Here is a 26,093-nt window from a genome sequence, read left to right as displayed (position 1 = left end):
GGAGGCCAAAGCGTGTCAGAGACCTGTTAGAAGCACCCCACCTCCACTTATGGCACCCCACCGCCTCTTTCAGCTAACCCTCTTTCAGAGGGTTGAAAGAGAATCTACAGAGATGAACTTCAGAACTTTGAGACTTAATGTCATTTAACTACAACCTGCATTGAGACTTAATGTCATTTAACTACAACCTGCATTCCATGCTTTTGGAAATATGGAGAGGAGGAAAACACAAATGCTTATATTTTGTACTACTATTACATTCCATTTAGATGCGATTTCTCCTTCCTGTTTTACCTTTTCTTTCAGCTCATTCCAGAACATATCTGTTAGTAATAATAATAATAATAAGAAGAAGAAATAGCAATAATCAGAGAAGCTAGGCACCATGGTAAGTGTTTTATACAGATTATCTCATTTAATCTCTACAAAATCCTTACAAGTTATGTTCCAAAATACTCCCATTTTACAGATGAGTAAATCTCAGCTGAGACATCTGGTAAGTAGCCCAAGGTAACAGATCTGAGAAGTGTGGCTTTGAAATGTAAACCCAGGTAGTCTGATTTTAAATAAAGCCCGCAGCCCTGAACATGTCCAACAGTGTTTGCTACTGGGATTAATTTATTCCACGTTCACCTGTTGCACCTGTGCCAGGACAGAGCCGTGAACAAGCTATGGGTGGCCCTCTTCCTCATGTTGCCTGAGAATTGCCCCATAGCGTGGGACCTGAAGAGGGTTCTGGACGAGCTTGTTCCAGTTGAACTCTGCACTCACTCGTTCTATTGTTTTCTTCTGCTCCTGCTTCCACTCTCTGAACCTCGACTCCCAATTTTAAACAACGGAGGGGTTCAGGTAGATGACTGACCCTTCTGCACTCGTCTTTCATAGTCTTTCTAGCATTCAGCAGCCTGAGGTTACTCAATAACCAGCATCAGACTGAGAATCAGATATGTGGGTCATTATGTAAGTTTTGAGATACACAAAAATCAAGAAACGCCCATACCAACAGAAACACACGAAGCCCTCCCAGCAACACGGATAATCCAAAGAAGTTCAAACTTGCATGAATGAATCAGAAAGGACTCTGCCCTCTGTGTTTCTTGGAAGTGAAATAATGCACCATGGTGCAGTCTGTCTCAAAACTCTCATAGTGATCCACGTAGATGTGTAAGCCAAAGAAAGCACAGGTCCTTTATATTCCAGACCATCCAAGAGCAGCCCCTGCCAAGGACAGTTTGACTTCCCCCACATTTCAAGGTTGGAAACTAGAACGCTATTTGGATTAGCGTTCCTGAGTTCCTGCATTAGCTCACCTGAGTCCCAGTAAACATCATCTCACCTCCTGGAGGCACTTTACTTTTCTCTGCACTTTCAAGAGATCTTTGAGCCTCTCCTAACAGCTCATAGAAAGGGATTGATGATTTTATATAGAAAATGGACTGTCAGGAAAAGTGTTTTGCCTGAGGACACGGAGCTCATATGGCATCAAAGTCAGGACTGCAAATACTTCAGGTTTCTCAATTCTAAGTAAGTGCTTCCTTCTTCCTCCTCTTTTATTTCAAAATATACATTTTTAGACTATGTAAATTATGGGTTGCACAAATGATGTATTTATGTAATCCATTCCCACTGTAAAAACTTCCAGACATACAGATTTCGCAAAATACTCATTGTCTCCACTCAATCCTACTCCCTTCTCTAGAAATAATTGCTGTTATCACTTGGCTGATATAATTCGAGAACATTTTCTATGCACTTACATATGTATAAATGTACATGTAAAAACATAGTTTTGTTTTCTTATATGTAAATAAAATGTATACATTAATAACCTCTACTTGCTTTTCTCAACAGTGTACTCTAAACATCTTTTACATCAATACATATAATTCTTTTTCTTTTTAGTTGCTAGTTGCATATGCATGTCATATGATAGACATTATATAGTTTGCAGTGCCATTTCTTTTGTATTCTGGCTTCTTCCCATATCTGAGTGAGGTATCTAGGACTGCAGCAGTAAATCAGCTGCCTTTGTTATTCTGGAACTGTGCTAACCATATGAAGGTCAGTTGGAATGGCTTCAAGTATCAGTTGCAGCAGCAACTCCGACTTGGCAACTTCCCTGATGGGGAAAGCTTCCACTTAGATGGACTGAAAAACTTTACCCAAGTTGCAGAGGCTTTAGTAAGACCTAAGGCACCCTGCTCCCATCACTTCCTAGATGTCTGCTTTTGAGCAAGTTATTTAACACATAACTGCCATGCTAGCAAAAAAAAAAAATTTCCCTTGGGGTCATGGTGTTCTATTACAAAAATAGAATAAACACTTCAAAAACAAAATGATCCTTTCTAACAAAAAAACCATTTTTTTTTGTTTTCTGAGTTAAATGCAACTCACACAGCACTCAAATCAATTTTTATACTGCACACCATCTGAGTTGTGAGTCACAACATACTTATTGAACTTGTTTCTGAAAATTGAGCCTTTTGTCATTCCACAAGTATTTAGTTGTGTCTTAAGTAGACCTTGGGTGGTCTTGGATGATGACTTCTGAATATTGTGCAACAATGTCACGTCACCATGTACTATGTTATAGATTTCATTCAAACAGCCACCAGGCAAACATTCTAGGGGAAAAGCGCAAACAGAAGTTATAATTGGAGAATACAGCATAGCACCTGTGGCCTGCTTGGGCAGGGTGAAGGAGGTTGGAGAGTCGTGCTGATTGACTGTGTAATGAGCAGAGGTTTCTCAGCGTGAAGTAATGCTATGGACCTTCTGCCATCCACCAGTCTATATGCTTCACAAGGCTCTGCACTCAAAACTAGCATGAGTTAAATACAACTCACATGGCAGTTAATGTGTTAACCTGCTAAACTAGTAAAGCAGGGGACATACTGATCATACATACTTTAAAGTATTACTATAAAAGGTACAGACAGCATTAGGTAATCACTTTTTATAAATGATTTTAACTAGCTGATTTCCTTGTAATGGCCGCGTGAGTTCTGCTTCTTACTATCCTGGGATATGGTCTGAGAGCAGGTTATGGAAAGATTAGTCCCCCAAAAGCATTTCATAAGAAAGGGAATGACTTTGGGAGTCAGGCAGGAAACCCAGTGAGTAAAGGGAAGGAGCCACCAGTGGGAGGCTGGGCCCAGTGGGTTCAGACGCTGCTTGAGGACACGGCCTTCAATTCCATTCACACACTGCAGGCCAGCACACTCATCTAGGGCCAACTCCAGCCCATAGGCGGAGTGTGTGACGCCTATAGCTAATGGCTACTTTGTCAGAAAATTTCAATGGTAGCAAATTTAGACTGAGGGAAACATAGGACATAGGAGATGTTTGTCTTCAGAAATGCTTGTCCAACAAATGGCCCTCACGCCCACTCCCACATCTTTGGTGTTGGTGCCCTGATCTTTGAGCTGCGACTGCTCAGTTCCCCAGGACCTGCTCTGACGTGGCCCTGCTTAGACAATATTCTAGGCTAGACCACACTTTCTCTTTGTGGGCAAAATTATGTATCTGAAGAGTTTCCCTTTGAATAATGCCAGGAATCTATAGACTCTCTAGTATAGCAAATACATGTTATAATACCAGGATAAAGCATCCTGTCCTAATTAAAAAAAAAAGGGAATTATAGTAAAAGGAATACTATCTCTACTTTTATCATTGTCCACCTTCCTGGAGGCTCCCATTGGACCCTCATCACTGGCCCATGGTGTGATGGTGTGTGTGTATTACCAGTTGTTACCATTTTACAGAAAAGGGAACTAAGTCTCAAGGGTAGAGATTGTGACTATCTCCAGGTCATCCAGCAGAGGTCTTCTGATTCCAAATCTGAAATCCCTACAAGAACTGTTACCAGCTGTTGGAGTGTTAGATCCACACACCTGGCAGCATGAGACAAGATTCTCTAGCTGACATTAATTAAATCAGTATCATCCATGAACTATTCCATAAGCCCTTTTAAAAATGTGCCAGACACCACACTGCACCAAAAGCTGGTGAAACAGTTAAATGGCCAAAGAGGACAACTCAGTTCTCTATGGCCAGGTGTGAGCACACCACAGTCTGGGGTTCAAATCTAGTCTGTGAATCTTCAGAAAGGTGTTTTACTTTTTTAAATGGCTAGGGGAAAAAGTTGAAAGAGTGTTATTTTGTGGCATCTGAAAATTATAGGAAATTCAAATTTGTGTCCAGTTTTATTACCACATCCATATCCGTTTATATCGTCTGTGCCTTTCACATCATAACCAGAGCTGAGTACTTCCCACAGAGAACGTCTGTGACCCATCAAGCCTAAATATTTACTAATCTGGCCCTACATAGAAAGACACAGAAAGTTTGGTGAACCTTGCTGTAGACTAATAATCACTATATAGCCATTCATGTTGTATACACTCACCAAAGGTTTACTACAGAACTCTTTCCATTTTTTTTCAGACATCCTGGCATCTTTGGAATGACTTTATTGTATTTATTTAACAGTTTGGATCAGGTGAGACAAATCGATACACCAAGAAAAGTGGCACAGCAGCGGCCTCTTGTGGTCAATGGAAGCATATTTAGATAATTCGGTTATGGTTAAAGTTAACTGGGGTCAGACTGAGTCTTCACTGAGGGTTGAGGAGCCTAGGTTATTTTGAAATATCTAGAATATTCTGTGACGTATTTCCTCCTACCTCTTACTGACCACGGTTCTAACCTGGATAGTGAAATACACTCATTTAATTAAAAAAGAACTTAGCTGAGTTAAAAACAATGTAATAAAGAGAAGACAAAATGCAGTACTGACTGGATCACTCCTAATGTAACACACAGAATTTTAAGAGCCTTGGAAAAGAGAGAACTTTAAAAAAAGACATTCAGAATAATTATCATTCAGAATATTTTAGTGTTAGGAAGACTTGCTGACATCTTTGCATTTCTGTCATTAACAGAGGCAGCAGAGTGGGCATCAGATCCGTGGAGGACTCTTGTCCTACCTATTTGAAACCATGATCTGATTGTGGGTGAGCAATTTTTCTCTCTCTGGGCTTCAATCAATCTTATGTAAATGAAGAGGCTGCACAAATCTCAAAGGACATTTACACCTTACACAACCATAATCCCTTACATCTATTTGAAAGTGTTTATAAAATCTTTGTATAGCTTTTCAGTTTAAGTAATTTGCTGAGGTCATCTAGCTGGCAAGTAGCAAAGCCATGTCTCAAAAGCAACTGCTCTCATTTTGCTCATTACCCTGACATACACTATTATATGAGAAAGGAAAAGGACATCTCCTGATGACCAGATATTTGGGGAAATTCTGCTGCTCCTAGAGTTCTTTTGTATAGAGTTCTGTGAATCAAACATCCCACAGAACTTTCAAAAGTTAAAATTGAAATTAAATTACACAGCACCCACTGCTTTTCTGTATCGTATTTGCTACTCTTCTTCAAAAAGAGGGATTCAGCTCCAAGGCAAGAAGAAAGTTTTTAATAAACTTTTATTTTTATATTCAAATAAAGCATATACACAATTAAATGTGGAAATAAATAACTAGAAATGCTTTGGAAACTTTCCCATTTCCCCTGCAAACTCATTTTTTTTCAAGCTCATAAGTCTTTTTCTTAAAGAAATATGATAATTAATACCAAAAAGAAAAAGCAACTATAGCTTTGTACAGAAACATATAGCCTGATCTGACTACAGAGTTTAGTTGATGTTTTAGTAACAACAAAAACGCACGCAAGACTCAAACACTCTTCAACAGATTTACTCAAACAGCTTCGCTCGAGAAGAAAAAGGCACAGATTTAAGGGGATGACAGTGATTATTAAGAATATAGTAAATGGGGCTCAGTCAAAAAATGATACTTTATGAACTAAGTCAGGAGAAGTGAACAAAATGAACTCTTTCAAATTATCTGCCTTCATTAAAATGAATTTTTAAATTAAACCATATAAACATATGACTTTAGGAAGTGTCTTTGTATATTTCCTCTATATACAAATCTTTGTACAGAACTTCAATGTTCCTTATATATTTCCTATATACTAATTCGAGCCAGGGCCTCCCAACTGCATGGCTCAAGTCCCTGTGGAGCGTTCTGGCAGCTGGATGGCCCTAGCTGCTTTCTGACAGAGTAGCTGGAAAGGAGGGGAGCCAATCATATGTAGTCATCTTCAACTGGCTCTCCATTGACATCACAATAGTGGATAAAAATTGCCACAACTCTTTGAAATACACCTTTTTTCATCTGACGCATCTCAGAAATTTCCTCTCCTATTGTTTCCATACAGATGTCTGCAGAGAGCTGCCCTTTCCTTCGAGGAGCATAGATGGTGCCTTGGAAATTAGAAAAAAGGGAAACATATATGATAATCAGAATCACTTAGAAAATCTGATAAGCTGATCCATAAGACAGTCCTATACACTGTAATGTGATGCAGCTCACTGAATGGGTCACCATCAGCTTTAGTTTTATGCCATGTTTGATGCCTAACACAGCAACCAGGATTAAAGGCCCAAGGTAAAAATAATGTACCAAAGAGTTAAGGCATAAACATGTAACATGTAGTTCATAAATCCATGCCCACATCAATTTTTTTTTTTTTAAACTCTGGCTAAAACTAAATATTTAAGTATGTTAACACTTAAGAGAAACATTCAAAAATTTCTCCCCAAATTTCTACACCTAAATCCTAAGTTCTCACATGATATATATAATAAGCAGCTCATAAAGAGCAGATTAGAACAATTTTGAAATAATATAGCTGATAAATTCTGAAACAAGATTACAAATATTTAACGTAATGCAAAAATCTAATAAGAAACTGTCTAGTAGAAATCTTATCCACCAGCCTTCATCTACCTCAAGTAAGTCCACTGATCATCTATTGTACAAATTCGAAGTTGTTCTGGGAAGGGGTTGGGGATAGCACATAAAACCATTTATATGGGAAAACATGTAAAAGTTGCACTGCTCCTAATTTTCAAACATAACATTAAGTATCTAACACAGTAAGGTAAACTAGAGAATACAAGTCAAGTCAGATCATAATTACTTTCTTCATCGTCTTCAAAATCATATCGGGCAAAGCTGTTGGGCTCTGCTGCCCGTAATGACCTCAGCCAAGGGAAGTCAGAAATCATGGAATACGGAGCTCCATCCACAACACCTAAAAGAAGACAGATATGATAGTTACTGGTGCGGAACTGCTGACAGGGCCACACTCTTCAGTATTTTGTAAGCAGAATGTAAAATATAAAATAAAGAGAATGAATCAGATGCCTTCAAGACATTTCCAATTTTCAAACTATAGTAACATTCAGTTTTTCTGTCTACTTTTCTGTGTTTTAGCACGGCTTCTTATTATTCTAGGGATGGTAACGATTCATACATACAGGCAGAGCAAAATTTACCTTGTCCCTGCTTCTTGGAGATATTCATATCATCCATTATTTTGAAAAACTATAAGATTTCCATTCATCTCTTTCTGAAGGCATGATCTTCTGTCTAGTTAATAGCTATGTAACTTTTCAATTATTTGAAAAGGCTCACCTTCTAAAGTATAGATTTCTCTTCCCCAGGGATACTTGGGGTACTTCTTTAAGTCTTCTTCACTTCGAGTGGCCTCGGGGAAGAATTCATACTTAATGAGCTCCCTGGAGGCAACAAATTAAATAGAAATTATAAAACTGGAAATAAGGGCGGAGCCTGTGGATCAAAGGAGTAGGGCATCAGCCCCATATACCAGAGGTGGTATGTTCAGCCCCAGCCAAAAACCAAAAATAGTAAAAAACAACAACAACAACAACAAAAAAAAACCTGGAAATAATATTAGTGGTAGAAAGGAATTGTCAAAGTTGTTTCCGACTCAGATTCTACAGAACTTAAACACAACATTAAATACCTAACAGAAATAGAATACATCCAAATCATAAAATGTAAGTCTAATCAGGTCACAATTATTTTCTTCACTATATTCAAAAGAAAGAAAGCTATAAAGAAGTTACTTAATACATCATTCATATAACAAATACATAAAAAGTCTAATTTTCTGGTAACATGATAGTTTTAAGATCTCCTGATCTATCTTCCATTCCCCAAAGCTAAAGAAATACAGTTAAATGTACATGCACAGTCTTTTCTTGCAATTTTTTTTTTTTTTTTTTTTTGTGGTTTTTTGGCTGGGGCTAGGTTTGAACCCACCACCTCTGGTATATGGGACCGGCACCCTACTCCTTGAGCCACAGGCGCCGCCCTCTTGCAATTTTTCTGTTAAGTTAAAAAAAAAAAGAAAAAAAAAGGTTACAAATACACATGTATGATTTTTAGTTTTTAGTCCTTATTTCCCTCAGTTTTTCATATATGATGACTTCACAAGCCTGCCTGAAAAGCTCAGATGGAATAATTTAACATAAGGAAAAACCAGGATTTGTTGCTGGGGACTCCTGCTACGACAACTGACTGAAAAGCCCTTTAAGGGGGCACAGAGTTACTCACTGATTGATGTTTGCTATGGTGTCCATCCAGCTGCGAATGCGCACCTTATTGCGGACATTAGGCGGGTTACTGAATTCATGAATGATACAGATATGATAGGGGTAGGGACCACTGAATAGCTTCTGCTCCAAAGTTAGTGTGTCCACCTGTGGATGACATCATAAAGAGGTATTTGGACCAGGATAGAGAAAGCGTTAGAGATCTCTCTCCTAGAGCTTGAAAAATCTTTCCTTGGGCCTACAGTTTTGAAATCTCTGGCTGATTTGAAAATTGAATAGTCACAATCAGTCCTAAATAATGCATGCCATGCTGGGGGTAAGACTTAGTAAATTCTTCTGTCTGGTGAACTCAACTATTTATTCCACTGTGCCCATTACACCAGAAAATCATGACTAAGGATTCTGAATCCTCAGTCACAGAATCCACTTCTGCTATGTTTCTTATAGGTGTAAGTATCAAGTGCATTACAGAACTGTGAATGTGAAGCATCACGTATCCCATACAAACTGGACAACTGCCTGGTTTTAAATACAGGATACACTTCTGCTTCATCTTCTTGTGGCCTTTGTTCACACTGCTTTCTTCCCATAGAATGTTCTCTTCCCTATTTCCAGTTAGGAGATCCCACTCTGCCATCTACGTGGCACAAATGTTTATCTCCTTTCTGGGAAGGCAGACTTCTTCTTCTTCTTTTTTTTAAAAACAAAAAAACCCAAAAACACCTGCATTTTATTGCAAAGTACCCACCCATGTCTGTGTGATCACATTCTACTGACAACCTGATATAGCTTTTGAAAATCTTTATGAAATACACACACAACAAATCCTGGAGACCAATGTAAAAATTCAGAATGTCAAAGATGAATTTGAAATGCTCTCCCTGAAATGGAACAGACTGATAACATCTTTTGTCATAGACAATATAAGAAAGTGACTCAAAAGGTGGGAAACCTTCAATGGCATGGAAGAATGAAAATGAAAACCAATGAGGCTTTCCTTTCATTTGAATTACTAGGCATCTTAGACAGATGAAACAGACTACATGACAATGTTTATCAGCTCTAAAACTGGGAAAGGCAAACTTCTTGAAGGAAGAATAATGTGCTGTATGTTCATTTTATTTTTTGTGTCGAGATATTCAACAATTTGTTTATCAAACCGCTTTGAGGCCAGGCACACACATTTACTACAAGGGTGACTTAATATTTTCTTTAAACTATCTTTTGGCTTCAAGCACAGAGTATCATGTACATGTACTCTAGATAATAACGGCAGTTATTATATGATTGTTTACTATATACTATCAACTGTTCCAGCATTTCACAAATATTAATTTAAACATCACAATAACCCTAAGTACTTCTATTCTAATTTTACAGATTGAAGAAACCAAGACAAAGAAGTTAAGTAATCTGCTGCAGGCCAACAGCCAGCATTTCAATCAGGCAGTCTGAAACCAGAGTCTATGTTCTTAGCCCCAGGGAACTTTCAATAAGTATGAAAATCTGTTGAATAACAATTATCCTCATTATATCTTATAACTTGCTAAAAAACCTTACAGAAATCTAAGAGAGATGCATTAATGAAGAAGATTGGCAAAGACAGTCTAGCTTGGTTAAAAGAAATCTGTACAATCTAAAAAATCAATACTGTGGGTTGAATAAATGAATGAACTCCAAATTCAAAAGGTTGAAGAAAAATAAAAAAATCACCACAATATGAGCACTATCAAAAAGGAGCAAAGCCCCTTACCTGCTGCATTGGGCGTAGGTATATGATACGGTTTCTCTCAGGAGGCATCCTTAAAATCTGGTCTAGTACCTGATCCATATTCAGTTTCTTGCACTGTGCATAGTCAAATCGGTTTACAATCGGGGCATTTTCTACTTTTAAATGTTTCAATACCCTGCACCTGGTAGCTATAAAATGAAAACAATAGTAAGCCTTTTAAATAATTTACATAAAATAAAAGAGCAATATATAGTCCACTTGGAATTATCTTTGAAGGCCTGGCCTAATTTATATTAGCACAAAATACTGCAGTTATAAACATCTTCAACATAGGTCAAGTACTGTCATAAAGTACAAATAAATGACAGTTAACAAAAGGATCTGAAACTGTGATCCTGTTTCGTTCCTAAGAAGGTAGTTACCCTTGTGCTAGAAGGGACATTAATGTGCCTTTTTCTAAGATTTTACAGTTAGAAAACCAAGCCCTAGAGGAATTGTTTTGGAAATATTTATTGAGAAGAATGAATTTAATTATGAATTTTTATGGTTAATGGTCAAATGAACCTGGAATAATTCATATATCTTACATTCATGCACAGGAAACGAGTAGAGTTGATGTTAATTCTTATCACCAGTATAAAAGCAGAACCTTAAAAAGAAAGACCCAGAAATATTGGATACTGTGGTCTAAAGCTGTATAGACCAATATGGTAACCACTAGCGACCTGTAGCTATTTAAATTCAAATTAACTGAAATATAATAAAATTAACAATTCCTTAGGCACTAACCATAGTTCAAGTGTTCAACAGTCACATGTGGTAGTAGTCACTAGTGTATTCTTTCTCTACACTGAAAGTATAAAGAAAGAATATTTGAATCACTGCAGAAAATTCTGTGGAAAATGCTGATCTAAAATATGATTACTCTTCCTATTTAAGGTATAAAACATGAGATCATAGAGAAAAATTGTGATATAATACACACATTTAACTGCACTACTATACCAAATTCCCTTTTATCATCTCAAGTTTAACCTGGTCCAATTCAAGAGTGATCAAATGGAAAAGATTATAAAACTAGAGTTGTTTTGCCTGAATTTTTTTAACATTTCATAAAGACATTTTCTGTAATATCCTTGACCCTAATGTCATCACTTTCCTAAGCCCTGTAACTACCCCTGATGTTTAAACTCCTGCCTCTCAGCCTCATTTCCTCCTAACACAACAGAAAAAAAAAGGGAAACTTTTTTTGAGGTGTCGAGGACAGAGAAAACCATGTTATAAAACCAAACATGGCTAAGGTTAGTCCTAATTTCGTTTAATACTTTCAACTGCCATTAACTTAGCTGGTGCCTAGAGACTGAGTAATTACCAATGATGCTCTGTCCGATGGTAAATTGAGAGAAACAATTTGGTTATAAGGGGAGAAGGCTGGGCCTGAGGCCACATGATCCACAAATAGGTTAGAGACGGTATAAGGAGAATAATCTTCACTTCAAGGGAAGAAGTGACAACCAGTCAGGTTCTCAGAGAGCTCAGAGTAAAGAAAGGAAAGGAATGAGATGCCAACTAGCAGTCTGAAGGTTGAGCTTTAGATCTTCAGAGCTCAGAGCTCAGAGTCAGAGGGTGGAGTACTGACATGGCTGCTCTAAGGCTAGTGTGAGCATTACTGCTGTTATGATGTCTGAGCTTTTGAGGACATTGCGTTCTCAGTTTGGGGAGGAAGCTAAAGACACATTTATTGGATATTTTGGAACCAAAAATGGAGAAAAGTACCACCTCTTCAGAGTGACCATAGGGCCTGGCGTCCCCAAGGTCTGGACTCTGGTAGAAATTAGGAGAGAGGTAGGGTTTTAATCTTAGTTTTCCTTTCTGGAATTTTCTCAGTTTATAATAAAATATTTGGTAAGCACCTTTTAGTGAGATTCCTTTATCTTGTTTACTATTAATGTAGTAGCAGAAGTATAGCCGAGTGTAGTGGCTCACACCTGTAATCCTAGCACTCTGGGAGGCCGAGGTGGGTGGATTGCCTGAGCTCATGGGTTCGAGACCAGCCTGACCAAAAGTGAGACCCTGTCTTTAAAAAAAAATAGCTGGGTGTTGTGGCAGGTGCCTGTAGTCCCAGCTACTCAGGAGGCTGAGGCAAGAGCCCAAGACTTTGAGGTTGCTGTGGTCTATGATGCCACAGCACTCTGCCGAGGGTGACAAAGTAAGATTCTATCTTAAAAAAAAAAAAAAAAGTACAAAGGAAAGAAAACCCTTAATATATTTTTCCAATTCAGGTTAAGTATCTCTTACCTGAAATGCTTAGAACCTTAAGTGTTTAGATACTGAATTTTTTCTAATTTTGCAATATTTGTAGCTCACAGGTTAAGCACACTGATTCGAAACTCTGAAATCGAAAATGTTCCAATAAATTTTACCTTTGAGCATCATGTCCGTGCTCAAGAAGTTTGGGATTTTGTAGCATTTCAGATTTCAAAATTTTGGATTAGGAATGCTCAACCTGTACAAATATAACACAAATTAACATGTACTTGCTGTGTACTAGAATTCAGACTTGTACTCTGTGTGTAAGTACATATATAGGGATTCTCATTTAAGTTTATTTTACTGTACTTCACAGACAATGCACTTTTTACAAATTGAAGGTCTGGGGCAAACCTGCACCGATTGAGTTTCTTGGCACCATTTTCCCAACAGATTGTGCTCATTTTGTGTATCTAACATTTTGATTATTCTCATACTATTTCAGACTTTTTTATTATTATTGTATCTGTGATGGTGATCTGTAATCAGGGATCTTTGATGTTATAATTGTTTGGGGGTGCCACAAATCATGCCCATATGAAGACAGTAAACTTAATAATATGTGTCTGTACTGACTGCCTCACTGGCTATTTCCCTCTCTCTCTCCTCCCCAGGCCTCCTTATTCCCTCAGACACAACAATTTTGAAATTAGGCCAATTAATAACTTTACAATAGCCCCTAAGTGTTTAAGTGAAAGGAAGAGTAGCACATTTCTCATTTTAAACAAAAGCTAGAAATGACTAAGCTTAATGAAAAGGGATGTTGGAAAGCCTCTAGTGGTCTCAATAGAAATCAAATAGAAAACATTCCCTAAGCCAAAGCCTAATCAAGGGCAAGGCTCTCAACATCCAGGCAAGATGCTCCAATAGCATAAAGATTATAACTTGCTGAGCTCCAATGACAGTTAGCAATTTTTAGCAATAAAGCATTTTTAAATTAAGGTATATACATTTTTTAAAGGCATAATGCTATTGCACACTTAAAAGACTAAAGTGTAGTGTAAACATTTTATATTCACTGGGAAAATACGTGTGACTCAGTTTATTGCAATAGTCACTATATTATAGTCACTTGGAATTAAACCTGCAGTATCTCTGAGGCATGCCTTACACACACACACATACATCAGGCCCTGCATTTAACATTCCCAAATGCTGTGTGAGTTAAGCACAGTTATGCAAACAAAGAAATATAAAACTTGCCCAAAGAAAGAAACAAGTCAGATCTTCACAATTTAACACGGATGAATATCAAAAATGTAACATTGAGAGAAAAAGGAAAAATGAACAGATCATGAACAGGACATGCTATATACTTAAAGTTAAAAAAAGTTTTAAAAGCTCAAACAAAACAATATACTTGAAACAGACATATAGAAGTAAAGGCATGAAAGGCACACTGGAAAGACATACAGTCAATACATAAACTTCAACGGTGGGAGCTGATGGGACCGGCAAGGAGGGACAAATGGGACTGAGACGTAAAGTAGGGACTGGCCTAAATTAAGAATATGACTGATCATTTCAATCAAATATAGATCAGTTATGCACTTATAGCCCAGTCGCTACTCCCTTCCTAAAACATATCCAAATTATACAGACTAGCAAGTGTCTGAGACAGCATTCAAGCTGAGGTCTATATGACCTCAAAGCCTATACATCCTATTAATTATTCTGCCAGATCAGGTTGCAATTATGTTTTGGCTATTTTAAAAGATGAACCAAATTTCTACACATGGGTCCTTAGAACCAATATGTTATCTGTGAACTACAGAACAAGAATAGGATTAGCAATAATCCAACATAATGTATCCCCTTTAAAAAATAATACAGTAATGTTATTATAATACTTATGAATTTGTATGTAATTCTTTAAATCTATTCACGATGCTCTTGTATGAGACGGGCCCAAATACATACCATGGATGAACATCATTTTGGGACAGTCTTTTAGCACTAGATCTGTGATTCCACAATTGGTCATAGTGACTCCTACAAGATTTTTGGATTTTAATACAAGAACCTACAAGGAGAAAATTAAAAAATTATATGTGTATGTATCATTCTGTTTTTTCTTTTTTTTTTTTTTTTTTTTTGTGGTTTTTGGCCGGGGCTAGGTTTGAACCCGCCACCTCCGGCACCCTACTCCTTGAGCCACAGGTGCCGCCCTGTTTTTTCTTTTTTTTAAGCTTAAATGTTTTCACTGATACAACTGAGAAGCAGCTGTTAGCAACTTCTCTTAGGACAAAGAAACTAGATACAGACAGAAAATTTAGTTCCTTTGCATTATTCAAGAACTGAGCTGAACTATGATAAAGAAAAATGAGGGCTTTTCCTGTACCTGCACATGGTCATCCTCAATGACAGGGTCACTAGTACTGGTAGATTTATCTGCTGTGCGCTTCCGTTTCATGGCATGACGTGACTTTGTTTTGGCAACTTCTAGAAAAGGCAAAAAGAAAATCTATATTTTAGCCTTGCTTTCTTTCCTTCAAACACATTCAACTGCGTAATATAAACTCCATCAAGGCAATTCCCAAAGCTACACCTTGGTTCCCAAAGGAATACAGTTAGAGCAGTATTTCCAATGGACTGTTTGAAAACAGGATCACTCCTCACTAATTCAAATATATCTACATCAAATATAAGATCCTTTTCGTACCTGATGCATTCTAATCAACATTCTTATCTCTAGTCTCTCTGCCACATCCCATCATAAATACCATTCATTCATGGATTAAACTCATGACTTTCCTGCTAAAGACTTTAAACTCCTGACTGTTGCTTAGTGAATATGTTTCAAAGCCTGACATTTGGAGCTATACTTTAGCTCTACCTGTTCTCAATTTTATTCCACACCACATCCTAATAGTCTTCCACAGCCATGTCTCCATAGCCATTCTAGTTCCTCTGCTCAGAACACCTTTTCTGACTTGAAATACTATCCATCGGTAACAGCTCAAACATCACCACCTGTTCTAACAAATTACCCTGGATCCCCAAACAGTACATTTTTGTTCTGAAGTTCCTCTATACTTCTTTTGTTTCTCCATTTGAATGAAAAGCTCCTTAAAGGAAACAACACTGTCTTACTTCATCTTTGTTTCAATGTCAGCCATCATTAATGAGCTAAAACTAACATTTATTGAATAAACTGGCACTGAACAATTAGAGAATGAATGAATGCACCCCAGGTACATAAAAAGAATACCAGATATTTACTGAGCGCTTACTGTGTGTCAGGCACTGTCCAAGGGTTTTAATTATATTAGCTTATTTATACCTAATTATAGCTCTGAGATAAATTTATAATTCTTCTCCTTTTACATATTAGGAAACCGAAGCACAGAAAGATAAAAGAGGTTGCCACAGTGTTAAATGCAAATCAGGAGTCAAACCCAGGAAATCTGGCCACTAAGCTAGAAAATCTATCATCTTTTATCTTTCAAATCCTGGTTAGTAAATTCCTAACTTATTTACTAGTATTGTCCTAAAACAATACATTTTAATTATATAAGCAAATTATTATCCTCATTTGAGTTTTAAAAAGTTCTAAATTCATACCTAAAATTCGATAAGCACAAATATATTTTGAAAAAATGCATTAAAAGTCCTTGTCCTCTCTTTTGATAGTTAATAGTACTGCAGCAGAGCACACATTGAATGAAACAGTTGACCTTTATGAATTAAATCACCACCATCATGCTCTTTCAGATACCACTGCTAATTACAAACATTCCACTTGCTAGTTCTACAACCTCAAACCTGAAGAAAGATAGGGAAATGAGGTACAAATATTGCAAATTCTTAAAGGCTTGGATTTAGATGCCCAAGCATCTGTTGGGCATCTAAAGATCTACTCTAAGAAATCTTTTCTCTATCATTTGGCATCTTTGTGAAATTCTACCAAGCAAAACAAACAAAAGCGACTGCTTTGGTTAAAAGGGGATAGTGAAAAGCCCAAGTGCTCTACTCATCAAATTTCCTCTAAGGAACCCGAAGCCCAGCAAAATCCTAGTTTTCCAAAAAACATAAAAACTATTGACTCAGGAAACCCAATATAGGCATCCTCCCACAGCATCCTGAAGGAACTTCAGGCAAAATCTAGAATTATCTTCATTGATCAAGAAACCTTCTAAATGCAGCATATTTCACCTGATAACCGAAATTCACATACTTGTTATAACCTACCTCTAATAGGTCCTGGTTCCCTCTCCTAGTACCACAAAAATGAAAACAAACAACATGTCTGTTTCCACTCTTACGTGACAGTGTTCTAAAAAGAGTCTAACATTATAGCATTCTCCTTTTGTGATCTGATTTTCAAACGTCTAACCTTCTTGGAGTACTCTCACCCCTCCTCTTTAATTAATTAGAATATGGGGTTCAAAGTGAAATCTCTTGCTTTCCAGTATGCCCAAACTGGTGGTTTATGTTTTTGAAGCAAAGTTAAAAAACTGTGTCACACTTAGTATATAGAAGATCTTGAAAACCAAAGGCTTCTCAATGTAAAAGGCAAATAGTTTGTTGTTATTCTCCATGCCTCCCTCCCTGTTTAGAGACAACTAATTTTATTTAGGGAAAATTCTTAGTGATTTCTTATATTCATTAGTATCAACAATACCCTATATAATGGTTTCTATACTTAATAAGTTCACAATTATTAACTGAGTCCCATACCATGTATAAGATATGGTGCCAGAAGCAGGGAATAGCAGACACTATCCCTGCCCTCATGGAGCTCATAGTCTAGCGGAAAGACAGTAAAACACAGAATTACAATATAGTGTGGTTTGGATTAGTGTTGAAGATGCTATAGAAACAGAGAAAAGCAGATAAATCCAGTCTTGGGGTATCAGGGAGAACTATATTTATGAGAACTATGTATATTAATCTTAAATTTTATTCTTTGACAACCCAATTCATTATTTTTGTGATATGTACCTTATAAATTATTATACAGTGAGGATAAAGACAATGTAGTTATTTATTTCCAAAATAGAATTTCACAAAACAAATAATTACATTAGTTTCTAACATGGCTTTAACAATCTACAAAGTCACAGATAACAAACTAAATAAAAAGCCCAAATGTTACTTTTCAATATACTGCTTTTAAATATCTATATAACAAACAAGTTTGTTCCTATAATAATTTGGATTTCTTTAAAATGTTTAAAGCAGAATGGCCAATAGATATCAAAACCATGCTAGATTAAACCTAATTTATAAGTCACCCAAATAAGATGTTGTTCTTTATAAAAGAGAACTGATTAATACTGAAATCAGTGCTTTGACACGCCCCAGAAAAACTGTTAACTGAGAGTAAATGGACATTTGTATGGTGTTTAAAAACCATTAGGAAATAATTTACCTAGTATAAAAACCGTTACAGACATTAGATGTCTTCTCAAATTGAAAAAAAAAAAAAAAAAAAAAGAATCACAATAAACTAAACAGTAAAAAGTACTATAAGTGAGATTTTTTCTTTCCAAGAAATTACTTAAGAAAAAATTCTAGTCATGAAACAGGTCAGAGTGAAATGGTAAAGGGAATAACAGAACACAAGGCAAAAAATTAAAACTTAAAAACCCTGAAGGTAACATGAAGGATCTATATTAAAACAACAAAAAACTGTAAGTTTACTAAGAGACTTCAGACAAATAAAATTGGAGACTCAACAGTTCCTGAACAAGAAAACTAAGCTATAAAAATGACAATTCTCTTTTCAGTTATCAGTTTAATATAATTCCAACAAAAACCAAGATGATGTGTTTTTGGAACTTGATAAAATTATTACAAAGCACATCTATAAAAACATAAAACAAATGCATGAATAGACAAGACAATTTTGAAAAGTAATGATGAAAGAGGAAAGAACAGTGGAGCAGAATAGAATGTCCAGAGATAAACCTAAGTGTGTCTAAGAATTCAGCACATGATAAAAGAGCATTTTAAAATAATAGCATGAGAATGGATGTCAATAAATAGTACTGAAACAACCTGGTGAAAGCTTGGAATAAAAACATAAAGTTAGTTGCACAGATTAAAATAAAATTTCCCGAGTTAAAGAACTTTTAAATAAATGAAGAAATGAGAAGATGTGAATATTTATCTGAATCAAGCGCAATGATGGCCTTTCACAGCATAGAAATAAGGAAAACATGTAAATCTGACTTTATAAATGTAAAAAAACATGCACAGAAGGGATCACAGTGAGGAGTTTATGTTTAATGTGTACAGAATTTCAGATTGGAATGATGAAAAAGTTCATGGTTGGTGACAGCTGCACAGCAATGTGCATGTACTGAGCACCACTAAAGTGTACACTATAAAATGTTAACTGTGTATGCACTGTATGTTTTACCACAATTAAAAAAGATTACCACAAAACATTTAAAATTAAAGTTGAAAAAAATCTGGCAGAATTGGTAAAGTTTACAAGGTGTAATGAAAACTTCAAATGAAACTCTTATTTTAGTTCAGACACAGTGGTTCATGCCTATAATCCCAGCACTTGCAAAGGCCAAGCCAGGAGAATTGCTTTAGGCCAATTCGAGACCAGCCTGGCCAATACAGCAAGACCCCATCTCTTAAAAAAAAATTAAATAAATAAATAAATAAATAAAATAACAAAGTATTAGCTAGCCATGGTAGCATATGACAGGAGGTTGGGTGGGCGATCACTTGGGCAAAAGAGTTTGAGGTTGCAGCAAGCTATGATGACACCACTGCACTTTAGCCTGTGCAGCAGAGCCAGACCCCATCTCAAAAATGCAAAAAACCCTCAAAATAAACTTCACGTACTTTAATAAGAGTTTATGTTACAATGATAATAGCACATAATTAAAGTCTCATATTTATCTCATGAAAGCTTATTTTTGCTTAACTTTATATAATTCAGCCAGCTGTATACAGTGTGTATATATAAAAAAGCACTGACTCTGCCTATGTTCTGGAGCTGATTTTAAGCTTATAAAATTGAAGGATACATACAGTTGGAAAAAATTAAAATAGTTATTATTATTTCTAGTATTAACATTTTAGGCAGAAAAGACTACTTAAAAGATAAGGTCAAAAATAGGAACAGAATAATTATGATTAAGAAATATGCTTACCCTTACTTAACTCGGTGCTTAGGATATATGTTATAAATATTAATGATTAAATATGTATACATGTAGGTGTGTTTTGAGTATCTTCAAAGTAATTCTCAGCCAAATTAATTACTTACCTGCTTACTTCCTGGCAAACTTTACTGGGAACAAAACTGATTTCTGAAAAGGCTACTTGGTACTGCAGAAGCAGATAGAGGTAGGAAGCTGCCCTGACAGATGTTCCCTAGCCCTAGCAACTTAAGGTCCTTACCTTTTTGGCTAAGGCTTAAAACTTTCCTAAGAGAAGACATCCCTGAGTGTGAGATGAAAGCAGAGTTAATCTAGTGGGGCTCAGACATGAGAATGAGTATTGTATTTAGGGCAAACACACACAGTGATATTTTTCTTAAAAGCTGAACTACTTGGGTTTTCAAGTAGTTTTACAAACTTTTACAACCCCTCCACACCCCCCACCAAACAATTGCTGAGAATTAGCTCGAAGTCTGTATGATCCACAGAACCCCCAAACCGAATTTGCTAAATTTGCTTTTTGTAAGAAAACTCAAGAAATAAGCTCATGCTTTTTTCCAGCCCTACCCTACATTTGCTAATCCTGGGAGCATTGTCATACCTGACTCAGATACCAGCGGTACATGGGACAGTCTGCTCCTGGCCCTGGTTAGGGGCCTCCGAGGATAGTCTTCATTACACTGCACGTCACAACTCTCAGGCTGGGAGCTCCCCCTCCTGTCCTCACCTGTAGCCCCAGTGCCACTCCCATTAGTCCTCTCATCATGTGCTGGGCCTGAAGACCCCCCTTGTGGCAGAGTCCTAAAGGAAAAGGCGGATCTCGTACCATCCGGGCCATTCACAACACAGGCTCGGCTGGTTGAAGGACGTTCCTCATCAGAACACCTGCTAGTTCTCCTTTGGGATTCCTGGGGCCTGTGACAGCAGCATCTGGGGCAGACAGAACTCTCTGCATCTCCCTCCTCCATGGCCTCAGAGTCCTCTGACCCACCGGGGGAGCAGGCACACTGCCTGGATACATCCACTTCTGTAGGGCTAGGCTCGGAAGAGCTGCCGCTGTTCACCGTCCTTACAAAGTCGGGGCTTTGAGAAGCAGTGCTGTGTGAGCTGGAGTTTCCCACTGTGCTGGCGGTGGTGCTGCTGCAGCTGGGATAAACATCCTTGTTTTTTTTCTTTTCAGGAATATCCCTAGCTGCTTTCATATCGGCTTTGATCTGCTCACTGGTGACCTGACAGCCTTTCTCACAGCTGCTTTCCTCGAGAGGAAACTGCTTCGACTGGCCCATCTGATGGGAGTTGTACCTCTTTCGAAGTGGAGTCTTGCCTTTTCCACTTACTGCTTATAGAAAAAGAAGAACGGCCCGAGGAAAAGAAAAGATTTCAGTACAAATTATGGACAAAAGGCAAGAGTAAATTTGGAACAGGAAACAATGTACACCAATTCTCCTAAAGCATAACTGATCATATCATGGAGCTGCTCAAAAATTCTCTAAGGCTTCCTAGTGCCTACCCTGGTTTATCACTCCTTAGCTCAGCCTTCAAGGCTCTCTGGGATCTGATTCCAAAATATCTTTCGATTTTATCCCCTCTACAACATTCTACACTCCACACCCTGCTTTTCTTTCAAAATACCCTGATTTACTACCTCAGGCCTTTGTTCTCGACAAGTTGTCAGCCTTGAACCTCTGTTCAATTTCTTTTGCACCCCCACCCCAAAGGCACAGTAGTATATGCCCTGTAATATTGTTATCTATGTTTTTGACCTGACTTTTCAACTAGACTAGAAGTTCCATTAAGAGAAAGAGACTTTGACTTATTCATCTCTGTATCCCTCACAGCACCTAACATAGTACCTGGGGCACAGTAAGGCTCAATGAATATATAAAGGAATAAACAAATAAAGCCAGTTGTCTGGCTGACAGAACATCTATTTGCTAAATTTAGAAATTGAACTTTCTGGGAAACATTAGGTTAGTCAGCTAGTCATCTTACTTTTGCTAAATTTCAGTTTGCTTAACAGCTCCTTTCAACCACAGTATACGGTTAACTGAATTTCTTAAAATCGATCAATGATCAATTATTCCAAGGTCAAGGAACTGAACTTTCCATACACAGAAGTGTATACATATTTCAAGTACAGTGTTAAATGTATAATTAACATTCAAACATTAACGAATAAAGGTACCCAAGGATAAATGAGTGGACAATTTTTAAAAACTCCATCCTTTGCCAAAAGTGGTTTAGTTAAGCACATGGTTCTGAGAAACAAAAAGGAAAGAAAGACAAGAAAGAAATATGAACCTAAAAGTTAAAAGAACTCTAGTTTCTTGGTGAGTCAAATGACAGAGGCTGTTGCCTAGAACTAAAGGGAGACGAAGGATTATAAAACATACTTTAGGAGACCTTCAAGCACCAACTAGCCACCATATTCTCTAAGCACAACCGGACAAATTATCCACTGGGGAATGGCTCTTTCTTCAGTGCCCTGGATGACTTACTATAGTGATCCTTTACACGAGGCACAGACCTCTTGCTAATTTCTGGCAATCTGATGCCACGGCGACCTAAAGCTTCCACTGTAGATTCACAGTCTTTACTTCTTCCCTTCCCTGAGACCTCACTCCACAACAATTTTGTTGTGTTACATTTACCCCCTATAGCACCACCTATATCACCTCCCCCTTACTTGAAAAACTGACTTTCTTACTTCCTATTACATTCCATAAGGAGTACGTTAACTATATCACAAGGTGCAAGAGGGACACATTAAAGAAGGCCACGTGTGTCAGTTCTGATAGTGACTCTCACTAACAGATCAGAGTAAGATAATTTCTCACCTGACAATTCCCTGGACTGCACTGATTCTCCATTTTTTTCTTCACGTTCAGAGTAACGCCGAGTACCATTCTTAGGAATCCAGACTTCTTGGAGTTCTAGACTGTCTTCTTCATCATCACTTTCTGAATCATGAACAGTAATTGGGGTTGGTTTTACTACACGCTGAAGACCACTGGGACCTAAAATAAAAAACATAGGCCTAACAGTTGCATTTTTCCCCGAGAAATGCTCTCATACAAAATACTGTTTCTGGGAATCTAGAATCACAGAGATACTTTTTGGCTGCGTAGACTCCCTTAGCATTCCTTTCAATTGAATACACAGATAAGACACTGTGAAAGCACTGTAAAGCATTATGTCAACATTAAGTATAATTAATATGCTAATCAACTATACATATTTCTAAAGACCAATTAAAATAGATCACATGGCATCCCCTTACAGGACCTTTACTATTTTCAAAAGTAACATGAATAATTCTAAAACTAATCAAAATAACAATCTTAATGATAATTTTATAACTGGGCTACATATTGTTCCAATTTACAAACATATGAACCAAGCCAAAGCAAATGAAGATGAACCTAAGAAACTTATGGGTCTATGAGCAACCCTCTGCATTTGTTGAGTATAGGCCTATTTCACTAGAAGTAGCAGATACATTCTTTTTTTCTGTTTTGTTTTTTGTTTTACTATATTTAATTGTAAGTTTATATAATTTAATTTTTTTTTATTAAATCATAGCTGAGTACAATAATGCGATCATGAATTACAATGTGCTGGTTCCATATACAATCTGAAATATTTTCACTGAACTGGTTAACATAGCCTTCATGGCATTTTCTTAAGGGTGCAGGTGAAGTTTACTAAGTGTAGATGCATTCTTGAAGGCTAGAGCATGTTACGTTTTGGTTGAATCCATATATAAAAACGGCTTTTTCTGCTTAGGAGTGCAGTTTTTAAATCTTTAGTTCTTATGACCCAGTTCTCTCTGACAAAGGAGTAATATTAGCTCCATCAATACAATGTTAAGCTCGGAGGAACCTTGCCTATCTTATTTGTGTCACCTGTACAATGCCTGGCATAGAGTAGGCACTCAGTAAATATTTGCTGAATAAGTGACTGCATCTGTAAGACACTTAAAACAAAGTGTCTTACACTTTGTTTGAATTTTTAATTCAAAGACAAAGTGCCATTCAAACAAATTAGGGGTAGGAAAACTTGAGCTTCTAGTTTCAATTTTGTTCCCTGATCACTAGCTGAGTAGTATTAAGCATTATCAGTCACTTTTAGTTAAAAGTGTATTAGTTTTTCCATCTGTAAAACAGAGGGTTATGCGTAATTTTTAAGGGTCTATGACTTTTATAGCCTAGTGTCACCTACTGACAGGAATTAAATCTTGGTCTATTGACTGACCAGGCCAACCACTCCACTGCTCCTCCTCCTCTCTGAAATGAGGGGAGAGTACAAGCAGATTATTTCATCGAGTCATTCATTTATTTTCCTAGCTACAATTTGAGTGCTTCCTTTTTCTATACACATGGACACACACCTGTGGTTACACAGAACGAGCAGTTGTTGCTGCAGTTACAAATAATAAAAAACAAACTTAAGTAAGACATGTACAAACAGAAACACACACACAGAGTAAGGATACCAACAATGTATTACAGGCTTCAAAAATAAATAGCATGCGATACGTCACTAGCTTTAAGGTGAGAAGCAATTGTTCCCAGTGTTTCACATTCTTCATTATGGCCAGGCTCAAGTTTTCAAAATGACAAATATGGAAGGGTCACATGATTACCTGCTTGTTCCTCATCAACATCCACAGGAATAATTGCCTGACTGTGAGCTGGAGTATTGTTTCCACTCTCAGCCACCACCTCTCCATCTTCTTGGACCATGTCTTCCATCTCATTCAATGCTTAAAAGTAAACACAAAGTAATAACCAAGAGAGGAAAAAAAAAAAAGACAAAAACAAGAAATGTATAAAAAACCATAACAGCAGCAAAACTGGGCAGCCCTGAGGAATGAACATCTCCATTGATTACAAGGCCCACTCTGAGAGAATAGCATGTAACTGTGTTTCTTTAGAAAAAGGGGGGGGGGGAGGGAAGTCCAGTTAGTCCATAGAAGAGAAAATTACAGGAGGGAAAGGATCACCTAGTGGACACAGTCCATCCAGTTCACAGAAAGTTACAGAGTTAACAAAGAAACATAGCAAAATGTAATTAAGCTCCCCCCACCCAAATCATTCAGATTAATGTTGCTGAAATACACATACAGAGGGTGCCCCAAAAGTGCATATGCATTTTAAGAGAAAACTCTATTAAATTTGTAATACAAGAGAAGCATAGATTTAAAAAGTAGCAACACATTACTCCTATTGGAAATCTTTCATGATGAGAGCATACAATTCTGATTAATAATTATAAACTGCAACTAGTAATTGAAGTACACACACTGTACTGTTAGGCTCCATGCTACATGTTTTACATACATATTTATTTTTCACAGGAAACTGACAAGGATGTCATTACTAGCTTCATTTGTGCAGCTGAAGAAATGAAGGCTCAGATGTGTTAATAGCTGGCTAGGATTTAAACTGAGAAATTTCCAGTGCTTACTACACTCCGGGCACTCTAAGTAGGTGGGAAATGTATATCTAGTCCCTCTCTCAAGAGGATGCATACATTCTGGCATAGATGTTAGACACATAGAACAGGGTCAGAATATACTTGCTAAGAGCTACAACAGTCTAAAAGTGCAAAAGAAACATAGATTTAAAAAGTAGCAACACATACTCCTATTGGGTCAGGAAAGGGCTTATTGAGATAAGGTGACATTTCACACAGTTTCACACCAGGAAGAATGCAACATTTTTCAGAAGAATAGACCAGTGATAACAAAAACAGGCGTTTATGTTATGATAGGGGTGTGAAAAAAAAAACAAAGCTGAAAAGGTAGCCTGGGTTCCACATTGTGAAAAGCTTGGAAAGCCTTGCTAACAGGCTTAAAATTATTTCCTCTAAGCAGAGGGGATTTACTAGAAGGGTTTTGTGCAGGGAATGGCATGAACAGAAATACATTCATATTATCTATGTGATAAGGTTTTCCAAAACTGCTGAACAACTGCAGAATAACCTACAGAAATTTTTAATACAATACCCAAAAGCTGTTTTAACAACTGCTTTCATTGCATTCATCTGAATATTACTGAGCACCTATTATATTAGCATTCCTACTATTCCTAGGTGATGAGCAAGTGATAGTCAAGATCCCTATTCTTAGAGATTAGTTGGGGGAGAGAAAAACTTTTTTTTTTTTTTTTAAATAAAAACATCAGATAGTAATGGCTTATGCAAAATAAATTTAAAAGTATAAAGTGATAGAGAAAGAATTGGCAGGTACTTCAGATCAAGTGGAAAGGAAAGAAACATTTAAGCTAAGACCTAAAAGCCAAGAAGCAGCCATGAAAAGATGCAGGGAGCTGTTACTGCAATGGCTGGTGCCAGCCAGGTTATTCAAGTATGGTGAGAGAGGTAGGGAGGAGCACAAGATAAGGACAGGTCAGATCATGAACTGCTTT

The 26,093-nt window shown here is 37.1% G+C and overlaps 1 protein-coding gene across 5 annotated transcripts in view; it reads right to left on the bottom strand.

The window, feature by feature from the left end:
* Nucleotides 1–5,473: 5,473 nt before the first annotated feature.
* The window catches only part of FBXO38 (F-box protein 38), a 55,238-nt gene continuing 34,618 nt past the window's right edge, over nucleotides 5,474–26,093 (bottom strand). The window contains exons 13-22 of one of the 5 annotated variants that reach the window (XM_053566847.1): nucleotides 24,308–24,427; nucleotides 22,500–22,679; nucleotides 20,264–20,998; nucleotides 14,877–14,977; nucleotides 14,456–14,558; nucleotides 10,247–10,413; nucleotides 8,495–8,640; nucleotides 7,550–7,653; nucleotides 7,053–7,166; nucleotides 5,474–6,333 (exon numbers count right to left, since the gene is read on the bottom strand). In XM_053566847.1, the coding sequence (XP_053422822.1) occupies nucleotides 6,155–6,333; nucleotides 7,053–7,166; nucleotides 7,550–7,653; nucleotides 8,495–8,640; nucleotides 10,247–10,413; nucleotides 14,456–14,558; nucleotides 14,877–14,977; nucleotides 20,264–20,998; nucleotides 22,500–22,679; nucleotides 24,308–24,427 (1,949 nt within the window). In that variant the 3' untranslated portion in view covers nucleotides 5,474–6,154. The other 4 variants (XM_053566848.1, XM_053566851.1, XM_053566850.1 and 1 more) reach the window with 4 other exon arrangements.

Source organism: Nycticebus coucang, chromosome 17 (assembly GCF_027406575.1).
Source record: "Nycticebus coucang isolate mNycCou1 chromosome 17, mNycCou1.pri, whole genome shotgun sequence".
Lineage (NCBI taxonomy): Eukaryota > Metazoa > Chordata > Mammalia > Primates > Lorisidae > Nycticebus > Nycticebus coucang.
Note: the sequence above shows the minus strand (reverse complement) of the source record. Positions and strands in the feature narration are given on the sequence as shown.